Source organism: Chiroxiphia lanceolata, chromosome 5 (assembly GCF_009829145.1).
Source record: "Chiroxiphia lanceolata isolate bChiLan1 chromosome 5, bChiLan1.pri, whole genome shotgun sequence".
NCBI lineage: Eukaryota > Metazoa > Chordata > Aves > Passeriformes > Pipridae > Chiroxiphia > Chiroxiphia lanceolata.
In genome coordinates this window covers 51,836,137-51,855,687 of record NC_045641.1, presented here as the reverse complement: position 1 = coordinate 51,855,687, position 19,551 = coordinate 51,836,137, and the positions used below count along the sequence as shown (strand labels likewise).

Genomic DNA, 19,551 nt, shown 5'->3' with positions numbered 1-19,551 from the left:
CAAATGTTTTAGTAAGAAGGAAACCCCCTTTGTCCCTCTTGTCCCAATGCCATTGCCTCACAGGACAGGCAGAAGTGGGGAACAGCACTGGATGGAGCTGCTGCTGCCTGGCCCAGAGGCTCTTGCAGGAGGAGCCTTCCAGACCAGCAGAGGCAGAGAGGGAAACCCCAAAAATAGAACTAAAGGGGGAGGGGGAGAGGGGGAAGAAAAATAAACTAAACAACCCCAAATTCTTGATTTTAATGCCAAATCCCAGCTCACTTGCCTCCCTGTCACCCTGGCGACATTCCTTGTGGTCACCATGGAAACGGGAGGCATGGAGAGAGCATCGCAGTGCAGGGTGGTGGCAGCACCCAGCATTATTTCGGGAGGCAGGGAGACACCCGGCACAAGGCACTTCATGTTGTGGCAGGGAGGGAGGAGGGAAGGTTTATTTTTACTTGCTGCCACTTCATGTGCCCAATATTTCATCTCTTAGGGCCTGGCTGCCCCTTGGCCTCCTGGCAGCTTTCCCATGGCCCTCATGTGTGCCACACAGGGATGTCCCATGGGGAAACCTCAGCCCCACCACCACGTCCCAGCTGGGTGAGTTCGACTGGGCTGCTCCCAGGAAGTCCCTCTGATGGTCACCTGAGCTGGGGATTCCTGGTGCCACAGCAGAAGATAATGCCACGACTTGGAACCCATCAGTTCTTCTTGGGAAGGTGCAAGATTAAGAGAATAAACCTTGGCCACCTGCAACAGTGTTACCCTTCTGCAGGGGACTTCTTTCCCTGGGTGAGACAAGAAGCTGCAAAGAGGAGTGCAGGGACAAGAGAAAGACGAGGGCTCTTGGACACTGCGCTCCAGAGGCTTGGAAAGGGATCAATTGGAAGAGAAGACCCCAAATCTGTTCCTTCCCCTAAGCTTTCCATCCCTGCTCTATGGCTCAGACCTCTCTTTGCCCACCTGCAAAAGGACCTGGAATACTAGGGCCCTGCTGGCTTTCACCAGCACCCACATGGCCCTGCTGAAATCCCAGGCAGCCCTGCTCTGATGGCTGGAAACCTTATTTCAGCCAGTCCCTACTCTGTCGCTCCTTTGCTGGTGCTGTTGTTTGGTCTTCTCCACTCTTCTCCCATCACACCAACCTCTGCCTCGGTGCCCTGGCAGGGCCATCCCCAGTTTCATGGGGCTGAGCAGGTGTTTTCCAACACAGCCTGTGAATCCATCTGGAAAAGCCTGATGATGCAGGTGCTAGAGCATCAGAGAGGGAAAACACAACTGCCAGCCTAATGGGCAGGGAGGAAATGTATGCAAATATATTCAGAAAGGGATCTGGTGATGCTAATAGGCTTGTTAATCCTTTCAGAAAGCACCAGGAATAATATTTTTATACTTTAAGGATTTTACTCCAAGCAAGTTCATAAGGACAGAGACATATGTGTAGGAGACAGCCATGGGTGATGGCTGGGGACAGGGAGGGCAGCAGCCAGAGCCGACTCTGGGGCAAGAGGAGGCAGGATCACATAACCCAAGAGTAACCAAATTAAACCCACAGCTCAGGGATGAGGTGACAAATTGAAACATCTATTTGATTGTATTAAAGCAACTTAATATAAAGTTAAATAAATTTATTTAATTAATTTATTATATTTATTTATATTATATTATATTAAAAAAATCAAGGCACATGATTAGATATTGAATATCTAGTTGCTGGCTCTTGATGCAGATGTCCCCCCACTGCTGCCATGAGATCTCCCTGTGTAACCGCTTCTCCAAGGACAAGGTTTATCTGAACCAGGCTGGTCACTCAGAGCTGTTTTCAAATATATTAGAATTTTCTAACAGTCACTACTGAGCTCTTTTCTGTGAAATCTACAAAACCAGCAGCACCCATGTGCTCCTTTCACTCAACGCATAAACTACATTGTTTGTAACACACTTGCAGGCTTCCAGGATTAATATTTTCAGTGAAGTTTGTTTCAAACCAGCCCTTGGGAGGATTTTTTCTTCCCTCCTGGGCTGGGGTCTGGGATCCACGCTGCTCCAGATGGGAAACCTGAAGGCAGGGTTGCCTGATGGGGCAGTCACCAGGGAATGCCTGTGCATGAACTGCTGTGGAAGAGCTGCAATGGTTTGGTAATTCGAATCTCTCCTCACTTCTTTTGCTCCAGGAGACAAGGTGGAGCACTGGGGAGAAGGTGCTGGAGGTGGGATGGGGCCAGCAAGGGCAGAGGGCAGAAGGCTGCTGGCTGGGAGCAGGACAGAGGTTAATGCACCCATGGTGAACTTCCCTGGGAAGCCTGGCCCCGCAGGAGGGTGTGTCCTCAAGGCCAGAGGATGGGAATCCCGTTCCCTCTGCCTTTTCCCCTTTAACCATACTTCCGTGTGTAACTTGAGACAAGCTGGGGAAGAAAAAAGAGGAAAGAAAAAAAAGAAAAAGGGAAAAATAGCGCAGTTATTCCCGCCTCTGCCTCCTCCTCTCTCTCCTCCCCGGCCAGCCAGGAGCCACGTCACCGTCACCCAGCGCTGGCTTCAGGGCTGCTCAGCCTGGGGCTCTCCAGGGGACAAACCCCAACTTTCAGCCTAAAGCAGGGAGAAGAAGGCCCTAGCCTGGGAGAGGGAAAATACACCTTGGTGGAAAAGTAATTAAGGGAGACATCCAGCCTGGAAGGGGAAAGGCACCCACAACCAGGCGAGAGAAGAGCCTGAACTTTGCTCCACAAGAAGGGAGGGCTCTGGGCTCAGGGAAAAGGGAAAGTTGAGCCGGAGGAGACTGTTCACTCAGTTGAGGCTCAGGGAAGAAAAACTCCCTGCCCTCGCCCTCCCTGACTGCGGAAAGCGCCACACTCCCTTCGCCCCAGAGGAGCCCCCCCCCCGGCATCATGAACATCTTCCGTATCCTGGGGGATATCTCCCACTTGCTGGCCATCATTATTCTCCTCCTGAAGATCCTGAAGTCCAAGTCCTGTGCCGGTGAGTGCTTCCATGCTCCAGGGAAGGAGGGTGGTCTTTCTTGGAGGGCAGCTTGATGAAGGGTGCAAGCAAAATGAGTGCTGGAAAGACTAGTGATAGCCCACACAAACTGGAAGCCCTCCCCACTGGGCTCTCGCAGGGAAGTCATCCTCCTCCTCTGGAAGGTGTCCCTGCCAGAAGGAGAGTGCTGTGTTGGAAGGATGTGATGTGGCAAGGCACAGAGCCTCGGGCAGGTGTTGGTCTTGGGGTGGTGAAGTGTAGGGGAGGGCAGCAAGGCCAGAGGGAGGTGGAAAATGAGAGTAAGAAGTTGTGGCAGCACCAACACCAACAACCTGGAGAGAAAGCAGCTTTTAGTTGGAGGTCCTGCCAGTGGTGGACAGGTGCCAGAGGCTGCCCCATCCTGGGGTAAGGAAATTAGGACAACAGCTTCCTGCAGGAGGATTTTGCTGAGTTCATAGTTTCCCCAGCGATAGATTTTGGGGCTGGGCTGCTGGGGCTGTGACCATTATCACTGGAAGAGAAATGGGTGGGCCTGACTGCATCTCCCAGCCAGCAGTGACCAAGCTCCATCAGCATCCCTGGGCTGGTCCCACAGCTCTTCCCTCCTATGTCAGATGTCACATCACACAATCCCTGGTGAGGTGGGCAACAAAGGAGGAAAAAGAAAGGCCTTTTGATGACAGTAAGGACCGAATTGGCCAAAGCAGTGGACATGCCCACTGGGCACCAGTCCCTACAGGCACGGCTCAGTGGCATCAGCAGGAGCCTGCCTTGTTACTTGGGGGTCTCTGGCCAGTCCTGGGGTAGGTCTAGAGCTACATCAGCACCTGCACACCAGACCTGGCTCAAAAAACAACATGCATATATACAAATGCTTCCAAAGAGGGCATAAGGAGAAACCACCACCCTATGGGTCCTTCCCTTCATCTGCTTTACCTTCCTTTTGTCTCCCTGCCACACAGGAATCTCTGGGAAGAGTCAGATTCTTTTTGCCCTTGTCTTCACAACCCGCTATCTGGACCTGTTCACAAACTTCATCTCTGTCTATAACACTGTGATGAAGGTAAGGAAAGGGCAGTGCAGCAGAAGAGGTTCCCCTCAGCTCGCCGTGGTTTTTCAAGGAGGTGAGGGTACACGGTCACTAAGTGAGTTTTTTCAGCCAGGAACTGTGGGTAGAGATGCTTCCTTTGGTGTCACTGGCCCTCCATTGGAAAAAAAAAACCACCTCACCAGAGCCAGTGAGTGAGCTGAGTCACATTTAGTACCACTAAAACTTGAATGAGATGCTGTGAACCAAGCCTGGGTGTCCTTGCACAGCAGGAATGCTAACAGAAGGCTGCTACCAAGCCAACCTCTTCACACAGAGCCCCAGAGGGACTCAAACATGTGTGATCCCCATGGTGGAGCAAGCTTTACTTGACTACTGGAGTATCTCCAGCAGAAGTCAGTCCATAAACCAGCACAGGAAAATCATTCACCACTGTCTGACCCTGGCATGGCCACACCAGTACCAGGTTTACAGACCTTTGGTAAAGCCGTCCTCTAAGCATGGAAGATCTTGCCATCTCCCTTCTCTCCCCCAGGTCATTTTTTTGATATGTGCCTATGTCACCGTGTACATGATCTATGTGAAATTCCGGAAAACATTTGACAGCGAGAACGACTCTTTTCGCCTCGAGTTCCTGCTGGTCCCTGTCACAGGCCTGTCATTTCTGGAGAACCACAGCTTCACCCCCTTGGAGGTAAGGAAAAACTGAGGCAGGAAAAGGGAGGGGAAGCAGCAGCCTGACACCAGGCAGCAGAGGGAGAAGCATGTTGAATAACCGAGATTTTTAACAGTAAAAGCAGGCAGGAAAGGCAAAGTTGGCAGGCCTTGAAGATGCTCGGTGCTGTCTCCTCTCAGTCCCAGCACAGCAGGCTCATTTTCCCCAACTTCAGCAGCACTACTCATGCCACTTACACATCAGTGCTTTGCCAAAGGAAAAGCTTTGGACCTTAACACACATTAACCAGCACCGACTCCCCACCGCCTTCGTTTTGCACCTCACAGATACTTTGGACCTTCTCCATCTACCTGGAGTCCGTGGCTATCCTTCCTCAGCTCTTCATGATCAGCAAGACAGGGGAAGCAGAGACCATCACAACGCACTACCTTTTCTTCCTGGGCCTCTACCGTGCTCTCTACATTGCCAACTGGGTCTGGCGCTACCACACAGAGAATTTCTATGACCAGATCGCTGTAGTCTCTGGGGTGGTACAAACCATCTTCTACTGTGACTTCTTCTATCTATACGTCACCAAAGGTAGGTAAATAGGTTGGTATAAATCTAAAATGTTTATTCAACACTCTTGCAATGCACAGTGGAGCTGCAGCTTGCCATGCATTAATGCTTGCATGACTTCATTCTTTGCTGTATTTGTGATGCATATTGTGCACCTGAAGTCCAGTTTAAAAAAACCATTTGTTGAATGGAAGTGGGCATCACTGCTCACAAAGCTCTAAAGCGCATGTGAAACACAGCAGAAATTAAACCAGAGCTAAGCCTAGTTTAACCCCACCTTGGGAAGTTAACAACTGAGGTACATTTAAATTCTACATTCATTCTGAAAGATTATGAATCACGCAAAAAAAAAAAAAACTTTAAGGAGGAAAAAATAGCTGCAGGCAGACAATGTACCTGAGAAGGCAACTGCAGACATATGGAGATATTATTAAGCCTACTTTTCCTTTGATGGGAAAGATGTAACATTGTCAAGAACTAATTCTGTAGGAAGATGGGCATCTGCACAGAAGAGACACTTTCCAAAATCAGATGCCTCTTCCATTTCAGTGCTGTGTTTGGTAAATGGCTACATACCAGAGCTAACAAGTGCACCAAGGGCATAAATCCTGGTAGAACACACTGTGGTTTGCTGAGGCTGAAGTACACTTTAAAACACCTTTCTGTTGAAGAGGACAGATTTAGATGAAATTGCCTGAGTGGACAACCATTTTCTAGTCTGCCAAAAGCAATAGCGATGGCCCATGTTTGATGTTTCAAGGGATGGATTTTTGGTAGCTTCGTGCACTGTACCTGCTGACAGAGAGGTGACAGGAGCACTGAGCAGGTGGCTGGCCTTGGCAGATTAAGACTTCCTTCTGTCATTCAATATTTTTGTAGCCAGAAAATTACTTTGTAAAACTGCCATCAAGGTGCTCCACGTCAATTCCTTTCTTTTTCCTTTTCAAAACTAATTCCCATTTTAGCTTTGCTCCATTCATGTGTCCTGTATTTTGTGAGAAATCGATACCCTTTGTAGCTGTGATGGTGGAACAAAAGGGGGAAAAAACACAACTGCTGGCTTTCAGTCTCACACCGCTAGTGACAGAGCTGCAAAATTTAGATGATACAGGAGGCAGAAGAAAAAACATTTGTCCCTGGAACATCACAGCAGGAAGAGAATTGCTTTTTTTTCCCCTCTTTTCTTTTACACAAATGTTCTGGATCATGGGAGAGAAACAGGGTCTGAAGATATGCAAATGCTTTGCAGTCATTTATGAGAGCCAGCAATATTATAGCAGGTTGCATCTCTTTTACATTCTTTCAAAAACCCCAACTTTTCAAAACATTTCTAACACTGAAGAACTCAGACAAAAGGGCAGCAATGCTGAAGAAAAGGAAAAAAAGCAAAAATGCGTTATATAAAGAAATGTATTAAATAAGACTTCAGAGGCCATACCAAAGCATTGCAAAGGGATTTTTATAGAATGCTACTTCTTTTTATCTTGTTTTCAAAACTAGATGAGCTCCTTTCTGTTTAACACAAGGACATGAAAGATATCCCGAGGAAGCTTTCAGCTCCCCAAAGCTCGTGTTCCACCGAATGGCTGGGGTTGGAAGCAGATAGGGGAAGGAGAGGGGGAATCGTCTAATCCATGCCCCCACTCACAGCACATTATTCAAAGTCCTGTCCAGTCAGGTTTTGACTATCTACAGGATGCAGCCTCTCCAGGCAACCTGTGCCGGTGTCTGACCACCCTCTGTAAGATGTTATTTTCTGATATTTAAGTGGAATTTCCCATTGCCCCATGCTCTGTCACTGGGCACCACTCAGCGGAGTCTGGGTCTGCCTCCTTTTTTGTTCCATCAGGCATTTGTACACATGGGCGACATCCCCCTTTGCCTTCTCAAGGCTGAACAGTCTCAGCTCACAGCCTGCGCTCATATGTCAGATGCTCCTGTGGTCCTTCGTGACTTGCCCCAATATGCCCTGGGAGCCCAAAGATGAACCCACCACTCCAGCTGGGGCCTCCCCAAGGCTGAGTAGAGAGGAAGGACCCCCACACTGGCCCTGCAGCTCCAGAGGCCATTTGCTTCTTTGCCACAAGGGCACATCGGCGGCTTGTGTTCAACTTGGCATCCACCAGCACACACCAGGGCCTTTTCTGCCAAGCCCCCTTCCAGCTGGGCAGGCCCCAGCACCTACTGGTGCCTGGGGTTGTTCCACCCCAGGGGCAGGACATCCATTTATATTCACTGACCCTCACGACTTCCCCCCAGCCCATTTCTCCAGCCTGGCACAGTCCCTGTGGCCCCCCCTGGTGCATCAGGCACTCACTGCCCTCTGTGGTCCATTGTCAGCACATTACTGCCCTTCCCTCTGGCACCCAACAGAGACAGGCCCCGGCACCCACCCCCAGGGTGCACCCCCGTACCAGGCCGACAGCCACCATGCCCTGCCAACCACCACGCATCCAGGGCAGCTGCTGCTCCATGCACCCCACCAGAGGTATCCCTGCCATCCCAAGTTTCAGATCAAACAGGGTGGGGCAGGCTTAGGAGGGGCTGGCCACAGACCATTTATTCAGGCCATGGTCTATATCAAAAGGGGAAAGCACTAAGGATAGCACATCATTAGAAAAAAAGTTAAAAGGGTCCACATAGGAGAACAAGTAACCATGGAAAAGGAAACAGGAACCTTTTCCTTTAGCATAACGGATAATAGCTAGCTTGTGGAGTTTGCCCTCTTAGCAACAATTTTGTAGTGGTTGTCTCCCATTTGCAGTTTGCAAACCTGGCACCCCAGTACCCCATGCTCTAAACAGCAATTTAGAAAAAATAAAATTGTTGAAACAATAAAACAGTTGAATTCCCCAAAGTTCATTCATTACCTTTTCTCTTTTGCATAGTCCTAAAAGGAAAGAAGCTAAGTCTCCCCATGCCTGTTTGAAGACATTCCACAGACAACGCAAGAAATTCTGAAGACAAAGCTTTTAAGATCACAGCTTTCCTTCCCTGGCCCTTTTTGACTAACGGATGGCTCAGCCAAGTTTCAACCTGGTGACAGAAAGACGAGGCTTGGAAAGCTGAAACGCTTTTCATCCACAAGACTCTTCCCCTCCATTTTTTTATTTCTTCTCACTTGAATTTGGTGCTAGTCTAAGTAGTGCTGGCCAATGCCGAAGTAGTGCAAATTATTCTCTCCTGGCTCTTCCCAGCACCTACCTCCAGAACACACCTCTACCTTGAATGTGCGGCAGCACAAGGAGTATAAGGGAATTTGTAACTCCCTTTAGTCCTTTGGCAAGTCCCCGTGGTAAAGGGACCAGAGTACTATTAAGTCTGATAGCACAGACAAAAGCCATTGACCTATTTCACAGGTGGCCACATCTGACACAGCAGATGCTACAAACTGTTATTTTAACTCTGTATGAACTAACACCCTCTTCAAAATTAAGTCTGCCTGACCCTCTCTCTATTCAGGTCCCGTAACATTCAAGAAAAACACATTCCCTTTGAATGATATGAATCTTCCAGTTCCACAAGTATTCAAACATCCTCCCCACTCACTCACTTCCAGTTCCTCATATCCTACAGATGGGGAAAATTTCAATTAAAATTCAGTGGGTTGCCAAGAGGTGTTTCCATCTCTTTGAATTTGACTTTAAGAACTGGGAAGAACAGGGGCAAAGACGGCTTTACATTTCATAAATAAAGACAAAGTTCACAATTTATTGACAACAGTGTTTTTATTTATACCTACAAAAGAAAACAAGATGGTATCAAAAGGACAATTTACAAACTAAGAATAGTAACATAGCTCTTAGTATCCTGTGCCTGAACACCACAGATCTATGAATCTCTCAATTCAAGTCTTTATTAATACAACAGGAATGTGTTCAGAGACCAGCAGGTGTGTGAAACAAGATGCTGATCCCACACAAAGCCACTAACCCTTCCATTGTTCAGAGAAGTCCAAACAGTAAATTGCTTCAGGAAGTGGGAGGGGAGGAGACACCCAACTCATCTGACACTCCCACAAACTTTTTACAGATTGAAAACAATACAAACAACACTAGAGACTAATGCTTTATCCACAAGGGCCCTCCAGCTGGTATATGGAACAGAGCAGCGAGCACCAGGTGGGACAGGGGCAGCACATGCCACGGTGCATTTATGCACTCAACAGTCTGGTCGACACTCTGAACTGAACCAAGACCCTGGACTTCAGCTGACCTCAATGGCAATAAAGCAAGACTTGGCATCAATGTTTACATGTGCACAAGTCCCCACCAAAAGAAGTGAAAGCTATAACAGACTATAAGGCAGCTCTGGTGGTCCAGAGACCCTTTTTAAAGCCAGTCATTGAGATGTCCTACTCCTACACTCCTCAAACACATTTCTGCATTCAACTCTCAAATTTAAAACAAAGAAAGGAAAAAGAAAAAAAGCTCTATATTTGCTTGTGAGGGAGGTCAAAGACAAATCAGTCAGCGTCTGGATAAACAAAATGTTTCTGGCTTTCACTTAACACAAGCAAAGGAACTTCCTGCCCATGCATTGGAATTATAAAATAGGATGAGGGAACTGAGGTTCTGGAAGATCTCTCTCTTCTCCCTGTCAGCAACCTACCTGTGTACTGCACTCAAAAAAAAAAAATAAAAATGGCAGCACATTCAACCCCCAAAATTTTACTCTGGTAAGAAATTAAATTTAAAAAGAAATCATTTCTGTATAAGCAAACTCTTTTCCAGGGCTATAAGAAGTTCCACTCTGCTACAGAAGGAGTGGGCTGCCTTGTTCATCCATATGCAAGAACGCCAACAGAAAAAACCCACAACCCCCTGCACTCTCATAATGCAAAGAGCATGCCTCAAACCAGGAGACATATCCATTCTTTTGTCACATTATCAGATCAAGAGCAGCCAACTCCTGTCATCATCTACTGTCTCTGAACCGTCTGGTATTAGAAATAACAAGTCAACAACATGCTTTACTAAGGAGGGGAACCCCCCTCACACCCACCTTAGCCTGTAAAATAAACAAGTTTTATTTACGTATTTACTAAAATTTCACTCTTCTCTAACATTTTCTAAAATACTACCTACCTGCAAGAGCTCAGCTCAAAGGGACCAATGGAGCAGGGAAATGCACTCAAAAGCCAGAGAAAGCAATAGTCAGAGCAAGGTACAAAAGAAATAAAGCTTCAGAATCAGGATGCACTAACCAGCTCACTGCTTACCTCATGGAAAGGAGATCCCAGTCAATCTCCTCCTCCTCCTCTCTTCCTCCCCCCCTTGCCCTCCCCCCCAGCCCACTCTATTCAAGCCTCTTAAATTCAAGTGTGGAAAACTCTGTCACATTTTATTGAGCATAGTGGCATTCAGAACATTCCCTATGGCAAAAGGGAGGGAGTTTGTGAAGGACAGACGAACAAGATACGCTGTTCATCATTCGTTTAGTTTCTTGGCTCTCAAGTATGACTTCTCTCAATAAACTCAACAACAGGAATTTAAGAGCAGAAACTAATTTAACAATAACCAGGCTCCGCATGAAATAACTTACTTGACTATTTTAGCAGTGGTACCCACAGCAACTATCAGGTTTTCAGGTATCAAATCCAAGGCAGGTTTGGTCTCAGACACTGGATTTTTAATTCCAACCTCCCTACTGCTGGCTGCCACAGGCATGAGAAGACTGGGCTTCCAGAGCTGTGGAAAATGCCGACAATAAGGCATTACTCTGAACACTGCCAGCTCAGACAAATGAGCAGAGTTTTCCTATAGAAAGTCATCTACGATAAGATTACAAGCAATAATAGTGAGCTACTTAAAAAAAAAAAGATTAGGAGAAGTGAGCATTGCTCCCTTGCATTTATATTTTAAATGAAGTGCTTTTTGGCTCCCCGAAGTTTCCCACCTCTCTTGATACTTCCTGAAATTAAGTTAACATGTTACAGAATAGAAACTTGTTCCTCTCAAAAGCAAGTTTTCACACAAACCTTAGACACCAAGGTGATCGACCTGGGACCTATCTGCCTTATACCCATTTCCTTTAGAGAAAATAAAATTTCCAAACTCATCAACATGCAAGATAAAAATAATGAATTTCCAGTCAACTATATATACCTCAAAAAAAAAAAAAAAAAAAAAAAAAAAAAAAGAAAAAACCCAAAGAGGACAGGGTCATTAATGTGGACTGGGGGCCATTTTTGATGGGCTCAAGTGATTTGAATGGTGAACTCTAAGTCTAACCTGCATGAGAGACATCACAATGGGAAAGAAGAGAAAGAAAAGGTTCCTTTAAATGCAAGAGGTCTACACTGGTCACCAAGTGGTCTCATTTGCGGGAGGGGGGCGGGGGCGGGGGAGGGGGTGGGTACTGGTAGGTGGCAGTCTGTCCCATATAGCCCATCACATTAGTGGCAGGGGGCTGCGGAAACTGTTGTGACATGAGCGGCTGTGGCTGCTGGCCCGAGCGCCCCACCATCCCTGCATACTGCTGTTGGGTAGTGCTCTGTGAGGTTCTCCCAGCGGTGGCAGCTGTGGTGCTGGCACCATAGCCACTAGCACTGTACTCTGCAGTGCCATAGCCACTCGTGCCATAGGCAGCTGCTCCATAGCTCCCTTGAGTGTAACCATACTGGCTCTGTGCTGCCCCAAAAGCAGAATTTGGGCTCCCGTAGGCACTGCCATAGGTCTTGTTGGCTCCGTTGGCATAACTGTCAGCACGCTCACGGTCTCTGAAGCCACCTGAGTCTCTCCGGCCCTCTTTCACTCCCCGGAGCCTCCTGTCACACTCTTCCTGGTACATCAGGTTAGGGTTGTTTACTGAACTGCTCGTTCGGTAACGAGAACGACCTCCTGGCGATGGATATATTAAGATTTAGTACCATGAACAAGTCTTAAACAATGAATTCTGGAACAACTGTGCCCCTATTTTTCCCCTTTTACATCCCCAATTTTGCCCACAAGGAGCACATTCTTTTGACTGTAACTTCCCTGTACAGCTGTGCATATGCCTCGTCATTTTGTTCAAAGTGTAAACACAAAGTTCAACAAGGATTCTTTGTGCACATGCTTGGAGACAAAGAAATGGAAGAAATTCAGGGCTAACTTGGAAATATAAGGAAAATTCTTATTCCTTCAAGGAACAGGAGAAAAAATAGTCTCAGTCCCTGAAATAAGTCAGTGTATCCCTTTACTCATTTCAATTTTGCATGGGTATCTACATGCACAGTGTTGCATGTGCTTAGGTAGGAGCCATAAGGAAACACTTACTTCAAATGAAATCAGCCCTGTGATGACCTTATCAGGAGAAAAATAAAATTCTACAGCTCAGGTAAAACAGGGGACTGCCTCTCTGTTGGGACATTATGTAGATATACTACATCTACATAACGTGTTGTGACCTCGAGTACAGAACGGCTTTATTATCTTAAAACTTGCGCTTACTACTTCCCTACCCTCTTTTAATCTTCCCTCCCGCAAAAATGGGGAACCTATCCCTATGTGGCCCTTCTCCCATATGCCTTTACCTCCACCACCACCTCCTCCTCCTCTGTGGTCCACAAGCTGCATCAGCTTTGGATTGATGGCTTGATTGGCTTCTTCCAACACTTTGATAAGCTCCCTGGCTTGTTTCAGGTTTCCTGGTGTGAAGAAGGTGTAGGCAGTACCTTTGTTGGTACTACGTGCGGTACGGCCAATACGGTGCACGTAATCTTCGGAGCTGTTCGGATAGTCGTAGTTTATCACAAATTTAACATCTTCCACATCTTGTGAAGTGCCCAGGAGCGAAGCACAGTGAAGGGGTGGGGTTGAGGAAAGGGGAGAAGAAGAGAGGACGTGCCAACGAAAGGTGGGGAGCACGAATGCAGGTGACAGTAATAAGAAAAAAAAAAAGCAAAGTTAGTAATTGCATGGAACAAACACAAGACAGACTCATCCCAAAAGAGCAGAAGACTCAAATTTAAGACTATCAGGCAGAAAGGTCAACGTCTTGAAAGAGAGTCATAATTTTAAAGCAGCTCTGCCCTGCACTCAAAGTTATCCTCCCCAGAATGCATTTCTCTGTCTTCCTGTATCAAAGACACCAATGTTTGTGAATAAGCTAATTGAATTTTGAGTTTTTCTTTTTAAACACAATCTGTAAAGTGAAAATGTCACCAACAGACAGAGCAAACTAGGGTGGAGGAAGGGCAGAACTGCCATGGTAAAGCTTTTACTCTGTTGGGAGAAGTCTAACAAAAAATAACGGTAATGAGATCACTTACCTTCCACTCGGTAACATGAAATAAAAGGCAATCTTAAAAATATTTACTTTTACAGTCCTAATGGAATACAGTGAACTAATTTCCCTAGCCTAAAGCTTAAGACACTCCAATTACATTAGTATTATTCAGCCAGCTCATTAAAAATTATGCAGACCTAGAATATCTTAACTCAGCTTTGTAGTTATCACCAGAATGCATTGCACTAACATTTCACTGTGCTGCTCTGTCCAGCTCTGGCAAGCATGCATAATTTGGACAATCCTGAATTCCGTCAGCAATTTCCTACTTCCAGTGTCAGATGGAAGCAGGAAACAAAATGATCAAAATGGCTTTGTATGCAAAACAGTATTAAAATTTGGGAGATCAGAATTGTGTGCTTTACAGAACGACAGACTTTGTAAACTTGCGGGACAGAAATCAAGCAAATGTTAGTGTAACGCTTCAGTGAAAGCACCTTAAGTACCAAAAGCACCTATTTACTATAGTGTACAATATTTTCAAATGCAGTTTTACAGTAAATGCCCTAACAGCTCATAAAAAAATATTTAAAATCTGCATTTTAACAAGAATATTTGGAAAATATCCAAGATAAAACACAGATTTTTGTGATTTCCTTTCCCTTTTTTTTTTTTTTTTTTTTGGTTTTAAAGAGAGAAACATTCTCTGTTTGTTACCAGACCGATGCACACTCCCTCCTCCTGTGGGAAACCGCTGCAGCCGATCCCGTCTCTTTGCCTTTTATTTTTGGCGGCCTCCTTTCGAAAACTCCGCCCTCTGACACGGGACCACTGGAGCGCGGGGAGCATGCATCAAGGGTCCGTGGCAGCGAGAAGTCCCCACACACGCTCGCTCTGTGAACTGGCTTAGACGCTTCTCTGCAGCCCCATTTGGTTGTGAAGCGCCGGAGAACCTGGGTTCAGGTAAGTTTCAGGTCCTCCAACGCTTTTTGTCCCCTATTTGGGGTTCTTAGGGGCAATTGTCAAAAAAATGAAGATACAAAAATTACATCCAAAGGGTCAGACTGCATCTATTGCCCAGACTGCATCAATTTCAAAGGGGTTGTAGGAAAAATAAAAACATGAGGGTTGTAGTGACAAGAGGGGGACTTTATGTCTGTTTCTTATTACAGCAAAGGGGGGGCTCCTCAGTCTTTGCTGACTCCAAAGTCCTGAATCACACCAAAAAAAGGGAGTGAGAAGGCAGGTTTCACAGGGGGCTGCGCGAGTCTCCAGCTAGGGTCCTTGATGCAACAGGTTTTTTAAAAAAGGAAAGTGGAGTAAAGAGAGGAGTACGTGTGACAGATTGCATCTTCACAGCCAGAGTGTAACTAGACTGACAAGCTCCAGGCTACATGGTCCTCAGTCAGTCCCGTTTTGCACATCCAGTAGTAAGTGACTTCAATTACCAGAGAGGATACAAGGATGTGCTTTCCTAGCAGAAAGCACAGGGAATTGTAGCTACCAATGCAGACAGAACTGACTTGACTGGGGAGGAGCAGGAAGAATGGGAAGGCAGGAAGAGGAAGAGGCAAGGGTGTTTTCCAGACTAGAAAGTGGTTCTGGTAGAGCACGCAGCTTGTTGAAGAAAAGACCGGAGCGCATACAAGACTCAGCTTCTCCAGTCTAGCATGCTCCAAAGTGTTTGCACACACTCACAATCTTCCTGCACTTTTAGAAGATAATGCAGCAGGATCAAGAATTGAGACTGTAAATCATTTCTGACAGCTACCTGGGAAACACTCCCTTTGTCAGACCATCAGAACACCCTATGGCACAGTCAGTCTCCAATTATCAATCGGGACAGACATAAACTAGCAAACATGCTAGTCTAGATGTTTAGACCATCACTGTAGATGTGCCCCCACCCCTGCACTGAGAATGATCTGCAGCTGATATCAAAGCTTCTGTTAAAGAAAACAAAACAAAACAAATTCAATGTTTTTAGTTTAATAGACCGAACAAAAAAATAAATTAAAAAAAAAAAAAAATCAGTGCAGAGAGAGGACCTCACTCCAGGGAGTTATCACAAAGAAGTTATTACGGGACTCAGAACTTACCTGGAAGAAGCTTTTTTGAAATCAATGTTCCATTAGGAAGAGGGAAAGCCCTGGTGACTCAGCCAAAAGGCGCGCGCCCCTGTTTTATGTTATTTAGGTAGAAGCCTTCACTTTCCAGGATCTTGGAGGAAGTCGTCCAGAAGTTTGCCAGTTAAGTGACTTATTTTAAGCAGCAAACTCAGGGCCCCAAAACAAGCAGAGATGTTGTTCAGTAACAAGAAACAGACTGAGACCTTTCCCCCTTCGCTCAGGTGAAGTGTAGGATGGGAAGTGGGAAGACTGTTTTCTGAAGTGTTATCCAATTGAGTCGTTTTGGGGGGAGTGGTTTGGTTTTTTTTGAGGGGGGTGAGGCTGTTTTAAATGTCTAGGCAAGATGCACAAAGAAGCTACCAGCACATAGCAAGCCTGTTTAAAAAATGCTGCTAGAGAAAGCAGCTCTCTTTCATACAAACTGGTTTCAGGCCTCAGTCCCTTCTCCCAACAGGCCCAAGTTCTAACTGCACAGGTCCAGACATGACCCTAGAGGGCAGAGACTGAAGTCCATATAATCACTTCCTGAGGAAGTGCCGGATGTTTTTTGAGGGGGAAGGGGAAGGAGGGGTGAAGGTTGTGTGAACAAAGGCTGCCAAGTCTAAGTAATGGTCTGCTGTATTAAAAAGTGACCATATGATGCACAGCACAGCCACCCTGTCAGCATATGAAGAACGCTCAGGTAACTGAGGCTTTTAACAAACTATTCTCCGAGTTAATCTGCAATGATTTGCAGTAATTTTGTCTAAAATTTACTACAGTGAGACATTGATCCCCAAGTAGTTTATCCTCTACCAAACCCAAGGTGGGCAGAGTATTCAATGTCTGTTATTAAAACTCGGAGCGCTTCAGAAGCCATCCTCCTCTTCTGTGGTGGGCAGATGTAAAAGGACTGTGCTCAGCACACCGTGTTTCACAATACAGACATGCTTATTATAAAAGGGGGCACAACTGATGCATCCAGACAGATCATTTTCATACCACCAGAACAGAGCTGTGCTATTTTGATTCAATTACACGTCTGTTAAAGGCCATATATCATCTCAGTGGTCCTGCCTAGAAGGAACACAGAGGAGGGAAGGTTACATGTCAAGACCAAAGATCTGGAGCAGTGCTTTCTCAGATGTGAATACATCTGCAGGGTAAACATGCATGTACACTGGGGTTGGTATGTTCAAATCTGTGGTGTGTCATACGGGGAGAATGTTAGCTATTTGCTGTCGAAATGCTCTCCCACAACTTTCTACTTGAACTTTATCTGACACGCTCTGAACTGAGAGCAATCCATCCCTACTATCCAGCAACAAAAGCTGGATTTGGGGAAGAAGTGAGTGTGGTGGAAGGGTTGGGTTGCATAATTGGACGTCTCTTCTCCCTCTTGGCGATCGATTGGTCATGCCTAGGCCTTGCTGCAGACCAAAGCCTGTTCATTAGGAGCAGGAAGAGACTTTGAATATGAAAGAAAAAAAAAAGATTAATGTTAAAAAACGTATTTCACATGTGGGGGAAAATCACGCTTTGAATTTTTTTTTTTTTTTAAGAAAACATTATTCAGTCCAAAGAAGAAAAATATGCAGCAGTAGGCAAGAGTGGTCTATGTGTACAAACCTAGCCCACGAGATGCAACGTCGGTAGCAATGAGGATAGGAGCCTTTCCAGAACGAAACTCTGTAAAACAAAGCATGCTATGAAGAAAGATTTTTCAAAAAGATAAAGTTACCTGAACTTGATTTACACTAAACGCTCATTTTCCAGAAGCTAGGTAGGATGGGTCAATCCCAGAAACCCCAGCAAGTCAGGATATAATGCCTCAACTATTTTTCAAAATCCATCTCTCTGGGTTAACAAATTTTCCCATTGTGTTTTGTCAAAACAAACAAAAAAAGGTAAATACAAGTACAGAAATTAAAGAGTACAAAGGCAAAGGAAGTTCTTTCAAATGCATCTATTGGGTCTGGAGTTAAAAAAAAAAGACCGGAGAAACGCATGTCTTGGTAAATTAGGTACAGCAGCCCAAGTTATTCTCCCCTCAGTTATGGACTCACCATTAAGCACCCAATCTCTTTCTGGCTGACTCTTGTCTCCATGGATACACATAGCTGGCCAACTGCCAAACAGAAATGTACATTTAGAAGGGACAGAAAGCACAGACATTAAAGGCAACAGGACGCTTTATTTTGTTTAAAATGCAAAACCGTAAGATTTAAGAAATATTTTATTCCCTATCCTCCTCTGGCCTCTATCTACCCAGTATGTGTACTGTAAACCCATTACCTACATAAACAACCATCGAAGCCAAATCACATTTGCCATATTGATACACTCCCAAACAGCATATCAGGATTCCAGTACACTAACAAACCTGCACTGCTTACAAGTACTCTCTCTTGCACTAATGCTTTGATGGACTGGAATCTTCTGAGAAATAATGACTGAATTCAGCCAAGAAAATAATGGACAAGTTGTTCCCAACAATAGCATCATGAACACTTAGACGTTACTGCTTTTGATCACAATTTCTGTTTCCCACTAGAAAAAAGTGGAGGGAGGGAGGAAGCTAATCACCCATCTCTGCGCATCCTTCGAGTGAGATCATCACATCGCCTCTTTGTCTCCACAAAGATGATAGTCTTGTTTTCCTTCTCTGCCATGATTTCTTCCATCAGTTGTATCAGTCTAAAAGAGACATTGAGACCTAAGATGTATGTCCATATGTACCAGAATAGGGGAGCTCCCTCCCAGCTGACATTGAGGACATACACAACATACATCCACATAGGTCAGTATCACACAGAATTTCAGTTGGTTGTACAATGGTATGGTCAGAATACACACAAGAGATTAGTCAATCACAGGGCTTACTTATTTTGTAACACTCTAAGGTTAAATAATACTACAAGTACTTTACTATTTGAAACTTCTACAAAGCAATGTGGATTTTTAAATACAACCAAAGAAAGTGAAATGGTAGGAAAATTAGCTTACTTATGGTCTTTCTCACTTTCCATGCATACATCCACTATCTGCAGGATATTGTGGTTGGCACTCAGCTCCAAGTTTCCCACATTGATCTGAACATAGTCCTGCAGGAAGTCCTCAGCAAGCTGGCGCACTTCTTTTGGCCAGGTGGCACTCCACATCAGAGTCTGTCGGTCAGGCTAAGAAAAAAGGAAACCGGATTTATTAAAGGTACTGGGCTTGGAATAGGAAAACAAAGGAGGCTGTGCTTTTACAGTGGTCACGCACCCTGATCTGGTCAACAATTTTACGAATTTGGGGCTCAAACCCCATGTCCAACATTCTGTCTGCTTCATCCAGCACCAGGTACGTGCACCGACGAAGGTTGGTCTTTCCAGCCTCAAGGAAGTCAATCAGGCGACCTGGTGTAGCAATGCAGATCTCCACACCTTCAGAATAGAATAGGGAAAAAGAGTAAGGCTCTTCATTTGAATGTCAACTGGTATTTTTAGTCAGAATGAATCACCTTCCAGAGCAAAATTGTTTTCAAAAAAAAAAAAAAGCACCACCCTCATTCGTACCCAAGATTGAGTCATTTCAGTAGAAGCCCTAGTTTCTTTTAATATTTTTTTCCATTCTGAAACTACTGTTACAGTGCCATTAGAATAATAAATGCAGTACAGAAGCTAAAAGCTTACTGTCAGAAAAACACCAGTGAAGAGCTGTCCAAAAAGCAGAAGTAAAATAAAATTCTACTCAATCCTGGCCCATCTTCATCCAGAATTATGCAGTCTAGAGAGGTGTCTAGAAAAATCAGAGCAAACTCCAGCTAAACTTCCCACGTTAATCAAACATGAAGTGTTCCTCCTGCTCTGTGGGTTAAAGTACTTCCACTTTTTTTTTAAAATACATAAAGCCAAAGCATGGGCTTTAATACTGAGCAATTATGCATCAACAGTGAGAGAAAACCATCCTGCCCGTATTCATGAGCATAAAAAGAGAGTTTAAAT

The 19,551-nt window shown here is 45.3% G+C and overlaps 2 protein-coding genes across 4 annotated transcripts in view; one reads left to right on the top strand and one right to left on the bottom strand.

Moving 5' to 3' along the window:
* The first annotated feature begins 2,469 nt into the window (after positions 1–2,469).
* On the top strand, positions 2,470–8,957 carry KDELR3 (KDEL endoplasmic reticulum protein retention receptor 3). The gene is made up of 5 exons (XM_032689185.1): positions 2,470–2,961; positions 3,924–4,024; positions 4,545–4,703; positions 5,012–5,264; positions 8,132–8,957. The coding sequence occupies exons 1-5, from the start codon at positions 2,871–2,873 to the stop codon at positions 8,170–8,172; spliced, it is 645 nt and encodes a 214-aa protein (XP_032545076.1). The 5' UTR covers positions 2,470–2,870; the 3' UTR covers positions 8,173–8,957.
* DDX17 (DEAD-box helicase 17) overlaps positions 8,953–19,551 on the bottom strand; it is a 19,664-nt gene continuing 9,065 nt past the window's right edge. For 2 of the 3 annotated variants that reach the window (XM_032689174.1, XM_032689176.1), the window contains exons 7-13: positions 18,830–18,990; positions 18,569–18,741; positions 18,149–18,259; positions 17,629–17,690; positions 17,192–17,251; positions 12,760–12,999; positions 8,953–12,085 (exon numbers count right to left, since the gene is read on the bottom strand). In XM_032689174.1, coding sequence (XP_032545065.1) covers positions 11,562–12,085; positions 12,760–12,999; positions 17,192–17,251; positions 17,629–17,690; positions 18,149–18,259; positions 18,569–18,741; positions 18,830–18,990 — 1,331 coding nt within the window. In that variant the 3' untranslated portion in view covers positions 8,953–11,561. The remainder of the gene's footprint in view (positions 12,086–12,759; positions 13,000–17,191; positions 17,252–17,628; positions 17,691–18,148; positions 18,260–18,568; positions 18,742–18,829; positions 18,991–19,551) is intronic. The other variant, XM_032689175.1, reaches the window with a different exon arrangement.

Coding starts and splice junctions, on each gene's coding strand:
- KDELR3 (XM_032689185.1), top strand. CDS start 2,871: ATGAACATCTTCCGTATCCTGGGGGATATCTCCCACTTGCTGGCCATC. Junction 4,704..5,011: donor ACAGCTTCACCCCCTTGGAG/GTAAGGAAAAAC, acceptor TGCACCTCACAG/ATACTTTGGACCTTCTCCAT. Junction 5,265..8,131: donor CTATCTATACGTCACCAAAG/GTAGGTAAATAG, acceptor TCTTTTGCATAG/TCCTAAAAGGAAAGAAGCTA.